General features: G+C 38.2%; 1 protein-coding gene across 1 annotated transcript; it reads right to left on the reverse strand.

Moving 5' to 3' along the window:
• Positions 1 to 10,417: 10,417 nt before the first annotated feature.
• LOC102840200 (POU domain, class 3, transcription factor 4-like) lies at positions 10,418 to 11,731 on the reverse strand. The gene has a single exon (XM_006877297.1). The coding sequence runs from the start codon at positions 11,671 to 11,673 to the stop codon at positions 10,588 to 10,590; it is 1,086 nt and encodes a 361-aa protein (XP_006877359.1). The 5' UTR covers positions 11,674 to 11,731; the 3' UTR covers positions 10,418 to 10,587.
• Positions 11,732 to 12,014: the final 283 nt, after the last annotated feature.

Genomic DNA, 12,014 nt, shown 5'->3' on the forward strand with positions numbered 1-12,014 from the left:
CATAATCGTTGTTGTCTTTTAGATCATTGTAGCCACTGTGTCAACCTATTATATTGAGGGTCTTCCTCTTTTTAACTGTCCCTCTACTTCTCCAGGACTGGTCCCTCCTGATGACATGTCCAAAATATGTGAGAATAAGTGTCTCTGTTTTTGCTTCTAAAAAGCATGTTGTTTGTACTTCTTCCAAGACAGATTTGTTCATTCTGATGGCAGTCCACTGAGTATTCCATATTCTTTGCCAATACCATAATGAAAAGGTATAAATACTTCTTCAGTGTTTCTTATTAGTTGCCCAGCTTTCATGTGCATAAGAGATGTTCATCTTAGGACAGGCACACCTTAGTTCACAAAGTGACAGATAGATTACTTTTTTAATACTTCAAAGAGGTCTTTTTCAGCAGATTTGTCCAATATGATACATAATTTGGTTTCTTGACTGCTGCTTCCATGAGTGTTGATTGTGTATCCAAGTAAAATGAAATCCTTGACAAAATCAGATTTTTCTCCGTTTATCATGATGTTGATTATTGGTCAGCAAAGAGGATTTTGGTTTTCTTTATGTTTAGAGGTAATCCATACTGAAGCTGTAGTCTTTGATCTTCATCAGTAAGTGCAATGGAATCCATAGTGGGAGCAGAACAATCACAAATAATCTTATTTTGGAGTATGATTCCCAGCACCTACTGGTGAGGCTTTTGCTCTGCCTTAACTGAAGTAAAAGCTACTAGTTGCAGAACTGTGAGATGGATTAATACTCTAATCTGGAAATGATAGGAGGGAAATATTATCATTTATCACATGACTTTTAGTAGCTACACATGCAAGTCATCTATCTAAGAAAAACAAGGTTACACAAGATTATCAAAATAGCACAAAAAAAGATATTTACATATAAGTGTATTGCAATAAAAGCAAAAATATACAGTAGTGGCACTTACAAATCCTGTACATGATTCTCCAATTATTACTAATCAATAGTAACATATATATTTATCTTACCTTAGTGACTATAACTTCCTTGAAGGTAAGGCCCATATGCTACACACCTCACTCCAATGATGCCATGTACATAATGGACACTCAATAAATATTTGCTATTTGAATGTTGTTGCTCTTTTTTTTAGCTAGCTTACATACAAAATGTGAACATATTTATTCAACTAAAAATGCTGCATTTTGAACGTCACCTATATATTTATATGTGGAAAGGTGGAATATAGCTTTAAGCTATTATTTCTACTGCCTTCTTGTCACGTCTTAATTTGATACAAAGCTTTGAGTGGGTATTGCAGAATTCTGACAGCCAGATGGATAGAGTAGGGGTAGGGCAGGCACAAAGAGTTTACAGAAACAGATATTTTCAGTAAACACCCAAGTTAATTTTGAGTAGGCTGACATTTATACATTTTCCAAAAATAATAACAAAAAAGTGCTTGCATATTATTGAGAGGCAATGTCATTATCATGTTCAGTTTTTAAGAAGAGAAGTCAATATTTGCATCACTGGTGAAAGGTTAACCTAGAAAATAAATAAACCTCTTTTGGGGAGTGGAGTTGCTCCATATGATAAGCATTGAACTGCGAACCACAAGGATGAAGCCGGCCATACACTCCTCAGGAGAAAGATGAAGCTTTCTGTTCCTGTGAAGATTTAAATTCTCAGAATCCCTATTGTTGTTGTTGTTATGTGCCATGGAGTCAGTTCTGACTCATAGCGACCCTGTACAGGGTTTCTGAGGCTGTAAATCTTTACGGGAGCAGAAAGCCTCATCTTTCTCCTGCGGAACAGCTGGTAGTTTCGAACTGCTGACTTTGCAGTTCACAGTTCAATTTGTAACCACTACGCTACCAGATGAGTCAACTGTATAGCACTTAACAGCAAAGACCATGAAAATGTTAAATGTCTCTGCTCTGAGAGTGCTTTTTTTTTTTTTTTTTTTTTTCTTTTTTTTACTTCTGGTTGAGCTCTGATCATCATCCAGAACCTTTTTTTTTTTTTTTTTTTTACCAACACTCACCCATGCCACCATCTAAACACATTGATTATTTAAAAAAAATGCAGAGTGAAATGTAGTTCTATATTTTTGTGGGGGGCAGATGGAATAGGAGAAATTATTGACATGGTAGTTATTAGTCCAAAAAGAATTTTAGTGATTAGTCCAGAATGTGTGTCCTAATTGTCATATATATATAGATAGATATAGATTAAAATTTGAAACAGAGGTGACACTATGATTTAAACATTAGGTATTTTTCCATATATATATTTTTAAAGTTGCTGTGGCACTTATTTAGACTAGTGTGACTAATTTCTTTTTTTTTTTTCCTTCCTACAAATGTTTGTAAGGATTTTAATGAAAAGCATAACATACCTTAAATGCATTATTATCATTGAGTATTCCTGGTCTTTAGTTATCAAAATACAAATTTAACCATTAAAACATGTTTTATTTGCCTTTTTCCTCTTATGTGACAAGCGTTTAAAATGTAAGACTGTATTTCATTGCAATCTGAGCCAATGTATTTTCATACTCCCACACAGCAATGAATAAAACCCATGGCATATACTGCTATTTATTTGTGGACAGAGCAACTATTGATATTAATGAGTTTTGTCCTGCACTGAGTGTTGTCATTTTGTGCAGCCTGAAGAGGTCATTTTGTTGTGATCTGCATATTGATTATTATAGGATATATGTAGTGTATGCACCATTTCTAAAGTGACTAAAGATGCTTAAAGAAGAAAGGTAATACCTAAATTCAAAAGACTATTGCTGCCTTCATTTTAAATTGTTCTATTTTTTTGCTTTAACCAATTATGCATAAACATAAAGTACTCATCAGATGCACAGAGCTTCAAAAAATAAAGTGTTTTCTAGTTCACACCTTTAAAATTATACACTTGCTCAGCTATATTTCTAATCCACTGAAAACAAAACTGGTTGGTTGTCTAATTCAACAAGATACATAGAGAAGCAGAGAGATAGAAGTGATTAAAGAAGAGGTCTTATCTGTTGAACTTTCACTGTAGAAAAGTGGTTGGGCTCTTAGAGTGGGCAGAAAGCCCTTTGGCCATCCCTTCCTTAGTCCTGGCATAAGGAAAACTGGTAGGAGCATAGAGTCAGCATGACCTGCTCATCCATGGAGAGCGATGGGAGGAATACACAAGATGGATGAAAGAGCTACCTTGTAAAACTATTTTTGTTTCATTTTCAGTGTAAAGTCTGGAAAAGTTCAGATTTTCTTTCAGAAAATAAAGATGATTAATGAAAATATGTTTATCTTGAATTTCATCCACCATCATCCCTGTCAAAATGTCAGAATTCAGCATTTTAGATTAAGCACATTTAGTTCCTCTTCAGCAGAGAACTGCTGTTTACTGGAGAGCAAATGAAGTCTATCATTGATGGTGAATATGGTACATTGTTCTGAAAAGATGCAGTCCCTGCTTATGAGAAAGTATTTCAAAAACTTTTTTTTTCTGTTTATTTTTCTAGACCACCAAAGGTTCAACACACACACACATGTTTGTTTGTTTGTTTGTTTTGTGTATATCTCTGCATTTATTTTTTATTCTGACTTTTTCTGTGTACATATATGCATGTGCTATTGTGGCAATGAATTTGACAAAAAAAATTAATGTTAATTAAATATGACTACCAGTACCTCAATAAGTAGACTATGGATTGTAAGATATTAAGAAAAATAACATTCTTTTGTGCTAGGAATCCACCCGATAGTTCTTCGTGTAACTTAGAATCATTTGCCATTTGAAGACAAAAAAACTGCAACCCCTGATTCATAACATGCATTTTTCTGTGCCTTAAGAATATAATGTCGAGCAGTGATCTTATTAGATTGTGTGAGTATATGTGTGCATTTTTGTGTTCAGATTGCAAACATTACAGTACAAAAAAAAAATTACTAAGTTAAGTCATGATGAGCAAAGTCTTTTTAATGTTAAACTTGATAGGAGGTGGGGTAGATGTGAATAACATCCACCTTACAAGCTCACTTTTACATGGTCTGTGTCTGTGAAAGGGGGGAGGGAAAGGGTTCACTAGATTGGACAAATTTCAGTGATTATCCATCACAGTATGTGAAAAATAAGTGAGACATATGAGGAGCAATCATTATTAAAACTGCTTATATCAACCCTTCTTCTTAAGAACCCATGCTTTTATAACAGACATTGTTTACAAGATAACAATGCAACCAGTCAATTGTTTAATTCAGTGTTTTTTTGTTTGTTTGTTTGTGTATGTGTTTATGTGTGCATGTATATAATCATTAAAACTAGTTTTTTGATATTATGTATATAAAATAAGAATCCTATTGGGTGAATTATTTTGTTATTATATGGCTGTACTATAATGGTGTGGACAAAGTAGTTAGATGAAAAACGTACCTAACAAATTGGTCAATGAGTTGATTTCGTTCTTTACTGCCCTTAAGGACAGTCTTTTTTGTCAACTTATCCTGTCTACAAGCAGTCAAGGTGGTGCCTTTGGCCTTTGTGGTTACAGGTATGTGTCTACACATTTATACTTACATAACAAATATTATAGTTTTTTTTATTTTAAAACAAACTATAATAAATCCCTTTTAGTAGTTGAGTAAACAAGGACCCTTAGAAGACATCCAAAATGAAGTGGTCTTATATCAATCTTCCTTGATAACAAATAATGTTGTAAGGAAGCATAGTGTTCTACCTAGTAAGTTAGATATTGTGTGACTACATATTACCCCTATATTCATGTTTATGAATGAAAGCACAGTAGTTTCCCTGGAAGGTACAGAATTTGCTTTTGTGACTCCTGATATATGATCTCCCTCTATCTTTCAAGAGGTAGGAGAAGTTAACAGGATGTTTTTGGGGGACTTTCTATATTCCTTTATATAATCTATTTTTGAAAATGTTTCCCTAGCAATTCTCTTAAGAAAAGGTACTTTTTTAAAAAATTCACTTTTAAATGTTTTCATTGATTTCAAATACATATTTGCTTTCCTTGATGCTTTAAAAATGAACATCTGTGAATTACTATTTAAAAGAATTACTATTTTAAAACTACTATCTGAAGGCACATATAAAGAATGTTCTACCCTTGTATTTGATGGAACAGGTAAGTATAAGTGATATCAATTCACATGGTATTGCTTTCCATTGTTATTTTTTGTCATTTAAGACATCTTGAAAAGGTCACATACTTTGGATTATATATATATATATCAAGCCACAGAAGTCATTTCCACAATTCCTTGGCTCCATTTCTGTCCCTAAAAAAATCTGTCAAGTGAAAAATAAACATTTTGTTTGTTTGGCAAACAACTTTTAACCTCTGACCATTTTCTATTTCTCCACTCTCATCCATTTTGCCGCCTCCCCATTACATAAAAAAAAAAAACTTTAAATACAGTATAATAATGTATCTACTTATAGTCTCCAGGCAATTAAAACAACAACAGTAATATGGCTTAGAAACAAAGGAACTATTTAAATGCTAAACAAACAAACAAACAAACAAACAGTGTTTTATTTTATTAAAGACAATCAAAACTCATGTACTACTCTAGGCTATGGTTTTCCCCAATTACCAGGAATAAAATAGATCTTCTTTTATTGTTGCAAAGGTAAGTGCTGTAATTTATTATGTATGTAGTGAGCTACAGCCATGTAGAAAACCAAATGATATTTTCCATATATGTGCATTCTTGACTTGCATATTGAACTTTGTTTACATACCTGAAGAACCTGTACACTGGCTCTGTTCACATCCTCATTCCACAATCTTTGCATTTTCTATTGCTCTGATCAAATGCTTCTTTTGCTTTTACCTCATTAGATATGATTAACTGTTATTGTTCCATTTGAAAGCACCAATTCTTTTTCACAGGGGAGAAAGTCACAGTTGTAAGAGACACTAAGGAAAGCTGAGGTCAAATATGTTTCTCTTGCAAAGACTTGGTTCTGCTTGGGGCTGGCAGAAACCTCAAAACAAAGAAACCCTCTGGGCAAGCATTAATGGCCCCTGACTTTTAATGAAATGATATATTAATGACAGTAAAAATTTGATAAGAAGCTCAGCATAACATCCAGTAAGGTTTGGTAATATTTTAATAGAAAGAAAAGAGACAGGAAAAGAAAAAAAAATCTTATAAATATGTATAAAATATATACATCAGTAAAATGTTTCTGTAAAAATACAGACATAAATATCTATCTAAATATACATAAGTATTTAATAAAATATTTGCTTGTGGTTTTATGAACGAGTTCAAAATACATTGCAAGTTGACTTCTGTGTGCCTTTCTAAGAAAATTATAATTTTAAAATCTATTTAACATTTTTTTCCAGGGGTCTTGTTGTGGTTCCATAAGATATGCACCAGACTGCTAACTATAAGATGGATAGTTCAAATTCAACAGCTGCTCCTTGAAAACCTTATTTTGTTTTTTGTAGTTAAGTGCTGTCGAGTCAGGTCCCAATCCATAGTGACCCTGTATAGAGTTCCCAAGGAGCAGCTGGTGAGCTTGAACCACTAACCTTGAGGTTCAAACTGACTTGTAGTCTAGCTCATTAACCCATAGCGCCACACAAGGACTCCTATTAATTTTAACCAACTTGATGGCATTTAACAACAGTAACAACAACAGGATAGTAAGTCATATTAGTACTAGTCAAAAGAGAACAGCAGTAATAAGACTATGGGTTATGTGCTTATAGTTGCATATACATAAAATCAGTATTATTTATTAAGAGAGACATACCCATGAACATACAAAATGTGACATATTCCATATGAAAAACTCACATATGTATGGTGAAGTATGCAGCTGCAAATGATTAGGCAACTCAAAAAATGCAAGACATTACATGTCATAATCATTACCAATTAAAATGATTAAATAATTTTACTTTTGGCTAACAGAAAGAACAACACAAAACAAAACAAGCACACCTATTTCAGACTCTGAATTGAGGAGGATTACACAGCTGGAAAATCATAGTGTAATTTCTTGTTTATTGCTTGTTAGGTATCTACCACCTCAAAAAGTTTTAAACAGCTTTGAAACATAACTGCTACTCTTTTGGTAACTCATCCCTAAGCTACTCTACAGGTACAGGTAACTCTTCCTTATTTTATCAAAGGTCTTAAGAAAAAAATAATGCAAGTAAAATGGTACGTGGAGGTAGGAAGGGGATGTTATAAATCAAACTTCTTTCCTACATATCTCCCTGTAATCCTTTTTGTCCTCTAAAAAAAGGTATACAAGAAAGGACATAATTTAGCATTGCTGGGCAAACAAACAGCTCTTCCAGGGTTCTGGACCCAGGGAGAGCCTTAAACAGGAAAGCATTTATCCTTATGTACAATCATCTTTCCACCCCTCACCTAGCAGAAGGGCATCCTTTGAGAAAGAGTAAGGAGATGGTTGGATGTAGGGAGGCGAAATTAAAGCTTCAGGGAAGGTCTGGGGACAGTGTTAAGAGAGGACTGAAAGACAGATATACTTTTTTGAGAGGACATTATGATCGCACCTCCACCAATGACTATCCCAGCCCTGAAGTCTTCCTCAAACCCTTTCCCATCTTTTGTACTCTATTTTAGGTGAGTGTGATTGTGGGTATGATAGCAGACCATGGTATTCATGAGAGTGAATTTCAGTGCTGAACTGAGAAGCCAAAAGTCAGAGGGAGAGAATAAAGGATCAAAAAAATGAGTAATGATTTCTAAACCGAAATCAAAGCAAAGTAGACAAGCTGCTCACCAGGAACATGTTTCTCTGTTTAAACAGTCCACTTCACAAACCATACAATAACGCCAAGAGAAAAACATTTTTTTGGAAAAATGTTTTATTTAAACCTTTTAAATCTTTTACAACAATAAAATATTGTGTCAATATAAACTCCTTGACTAAAATCGTTCACATCAGACATTACAGTGGATTTTTTTTTTCTTTTTCACACCCAACTCATCTTTGAAAGTTTCCTTTTAAGATGACACAGAATTTATTGAAAATAAATAATTGTTGGCAACGGCAATAGGCAATTTGAATAAAATAGTTGAAAAAGCAACTCTTAATGAAAATAGCATTCATTATACATCAGTTACTAAATGAATAAACTAAATGATCTTTCTTTAAATTAATAACTTCAAAAACGTTTAATATACAAAACTGTACAATTATAAAGTCGGCAGAAATATTTGGGTTAACTCAGGTTTGAACCATAGTGTTTAACTGCAAAGAAAACAGAAAAATAAAAAATAATAAAACAAACAACGACCACTAGAAACAAACAAACAAACAAACTCCTAAGCGGTTGCAGAACATGAACTCAATGTGGGAAAAAGGAAGGAAAAACAACAACAAAAAAATTAGACGCAAGATTTAACTATGAACAGAATTCAAAAGCTTGACAAAAAAGAAAAAAAGTTTTAGGATTTGAATTAACACTGATTTTCGACCTGTAGCTGGGGGCAACACAGTGTAGTGGACCTACCAGAGAGGCCCAGCAGCCCAACTTAGGGCATCACAGATAAGGGGCTTACCCTAGGCCTACCCTAGGCTTTCTGGTCCTTAAGTAGTTTGGGGCATTGTCTAACACTGCAGCACTTGGAGGGAGGGCCTATCTGCTAGCCCTGGTGTGCTGTGCCCCCAGCCGGTTCTGGTGGGCAGTGGCTGGGTATTGGGTGCTTAGTCTGCCCGGCACATGTGTGCTTGCTGAGAATGAGGTGCTCCTGTAAAATTGGCATGTGGATAGGAGAGTTAGCAATTAAATCACAGCAACTGCATATTTTTGGGATATCTACACAGCCTAGATATATATTATTTTACAGTTTTTGCTTTTTGTATATAGTAATAAGATACACAGAACTATCTACACACACACACGTTTGCACGCACACGTATGTACACACAAGAGAGACTCATACACAGAGATTTAAAAAAAAAAAAAAAGGCAGAAACCCAGCTGCCTGGGCACTCCACTCCCTAGCTTGCTGGATCCTCACGGTGGGCTCCACTGGCTGTGCTTTTCAGTGACAAGGAGACGACTTCCCCTGAATCAAACACCGACAGTGGTATACACACCGGAGAGAAGGTGCTAAGCGTCTGATCAGAATTCCTGCTATCTTTGTCAATCAATTAATTGTTGTCTACACTGAGTAAGTAGTAAGTGCCTGTCCCCCACCCTTCACCTCCTAGCCAAGAGGATTTCTCATTTCAAGAGCAGGCGGTGAACTGGAGGAGAACCAAACTGGAAGGCGCTGGCTCTATCTGTCGCCAGCTTCTTTGGGGTCATCCTCTCCAATGAAAGCAGTCGTTTGTGAAAGCAAATTCTTTCACCAAGAAGAGTAGAGATGAGTTCAAGCAGGCCACCTGCCTGGCAAAGCTCAGGGCCTGAGGAAATCTCTGAGAACAGCCATCCCTGACTCGGCAGGGTGCTGCATCCTCATCGCCTCTTCCACAGAACTCTTTCATCCAGCGCTGCCAAAGAATCCTTCTCAGGCACCCAAATCTGTGCTGTGGAAAATTTAGGAGGCTCCACAATCCCGGGAGGAAGGGCAGAAAACTGCTTAACTGCTTCTCCTGCTTTGCACTAGTTTACAAGCCGAACCTGCTTCTGGCTTGCCTTCTCTCTCTACCCATCCTAGGCACTCCGATTCTGGGAGTGGGGAATAATATATATATATATATATATATATCGCCACACCAGGACTCCATATAGAAACAATATAATCAACAACTCACTCCATTGTATCTTCTCCTCTACATAATTTGGGATAGGGGTGGGAGGTGGGGGATTGAGGTGGACATCTCCATCTCCTCCCAACTTCGCTTACCTTTTCTAAGCAATGAAAAAATCATCAGTTCAACGGACTAATAATAGTAATAATGTGGAGTGGTCGATTAGCTACAAATTATGTCACAAATATTGTGTACAGCTTGTAGTAAAACACTGCAGACATATAGAAATGCTATAGAAGATTTAAAAAATGCAAAACTATCTATTGTAAAACAGATTTCACCTGAAATACAGCTGCTATAACCAAGGCGCTGAAAGGTTATTCAGAGGCACACATCTGTCTTCCCACCCCCATCCCGCCCCCACCTTACCCCACTCTTGCTCCTTCTAGAGAGCAGCGACCAAACAACCTTACTAGGAGTAAACAATGTGTATTGATCAGCGGAAAAGGTTGGAGGGACTCTTGCAGCAGGGAATAGGAGGTCCCAGCCAGGACTGCTTAATGCAACTGTGTAACTGTGTATCAGCATAGGCTAAGCCTAAACACTTATGTGGATGTATTTCTTCTCTCATCATAAGTTAGAACCCACTGTTTAATTATTTTTTTTCTTTTTTTGTGAAGGAATGAAAGAAGGAAGAAAGGAAGGAAGGGAGGGAGGGAGGGGGGAAGGGAGGGAGGAAGGAAGGAAGGAAGGAAAAAGCATGAGAGAGAGAGAGCTATGTAACGATCATAAAAATAATAATAATAAAAAAAAAGCTAGAGCAAAAGGAAGACTGAGAGAGAAAGAGAAATCTGCACTTCTCCCAGGGCTGCTGGCAGCTTTCTCCCCTCCTCCAGTCAGAGATCGTGGCAAGACGTGTCTGTTTTCATGGTGTGCGCATAAACCTCATGCGGCTGCTGATCCCCTGGCGGAGTCATTCTTTTCTCTTTTTGTCTTCGATTACAGAACCAGACACGCACCACTTCTTTCTCCAACTGGAGGCTGTCTGCCAGAGAGGAGATCTCCTGCGCGGCAGGCTTGGGGCACTTGAGGAAATGCGTTTCCAGTACGCCCTTGACACTCACCTCGATGGAGGTTCGCTTCTTGCGCTTGCGGCCCTGTGCAGCGATCTTATCAATACTGGTTGGGCTACCAGTGGACGAATCGGCCTCCTCCAGCCACTTGTTCAGCAGTGGCTTCAGCTTGCACATGTTTTTGAAGCTTAGTTGCAAGGCCTCGAACCTGCAGATGGTGGTCTGCGAGAACACGTTGCCGTACAGGGTGCCTAGCGCAAGTCCAACGTCTGCCTGCGTGAACCCCAACTTGATTCGTCTTTGTTTGAACTGTTTGGCGAACTGTTCCAACTCATCCGAGGTTGGTGTCTCTTCGTCTGAATGGTCCTGACAGTGGTGAGAACCCAAGTCGCCGTGTTCTGGGGGCTCCCGGAGCACAGGGTGTAGGTTCTGTGCGGAGGTAGCGGCCGGTGGTGGGGTGAGCGCCCCGTGCTCCAGCATGCCGCTTACGGTGAAGCCTGATTGCGAGTAAACGTTGAGAGGTTGACCACTCGATGTTATGGATGGGTTTGCGGTCGGGCTAGCCCCCCAGGCGTTTGGATGGTTAGTGTGCGGTGAGTGGTGGGCGACATGAGGCGAGCGGTGATGGATTATCGAACCCAATTGTAAGTCTTCGCGCCCGGGCTTCACGTCCTGTTGGTCCAGTTGGCTGGTGGCCAGCGTGGATGACCACGGGCCCCCATCGCTTAGACTGGTCATCCAGTGATGCCCGAGAGGATGCCCATTGCTGGGAACTCCCTGTAAGTATTCACTTTGGAGAAGTTTCTGAGGGTTACGGAAAGGACTCCCCTGCTGCATGCCCGCAGAGTCTGCATGGACCAGGGAGCTGGAACTGAGAATGCTGTAGGGATTCGAGGCAGCTGTGGCCATGGCCGGTGAGGCTCCCCTACTAGTTATAATGTGGCAAAGGGAGCAGCTTCAGCCTTTGACATCTATGGTGCTGGGGAGCCAAAGTCTTGAACGCTGGTTACTGGCACCCGCTGTGGCCAATCGCAGTGCGTTTTGACCTGGACTGCCGTGGGTTTGGCCAATAACTGAAGGGGAGGCTGGGCTTACTTTCCAAATTAGGCCAGCGAAGCTCAGGAGTTTAGGTGAGACCCAAGCAGGAAGTGAATCAATCTTTCAACTCCATTGGCTGCTCTGAGCTGAGTGGCAGCGGCTTAATAGGTTAACCCTTTCACCCACCTAAGACAAGCCTGTTTTGTGTGTGT

The sequence above is a fragment of the Chrysochloris asiatica genome, unplaced genomic scaffold (genome assembly GCF_000296735.1).
Source record: "Chrysochloris asiatica unplaced genomic scaffold, ChrAsi1.0 scaffold00464, whole genome shotgun sequence".
Classification (NCBI taxonomy): domain Eukaryota; kingdom Metazoa; phylum Chordata; class Mammalia; order Afrosoricida; family Chrysochloridae; genus Chrysochloris; species Chrysochloris asiatica.

What these genes read in the sequence shown, in the direction of transcription:
- LOC102840200 (XM_006877297.1), bottom strand. Translation starts at nt 11,673, where the DNA reads ATGGCCACAGCTGCCTCGAATCCCTACAGCATTCTCAGTTCCAGCTCC.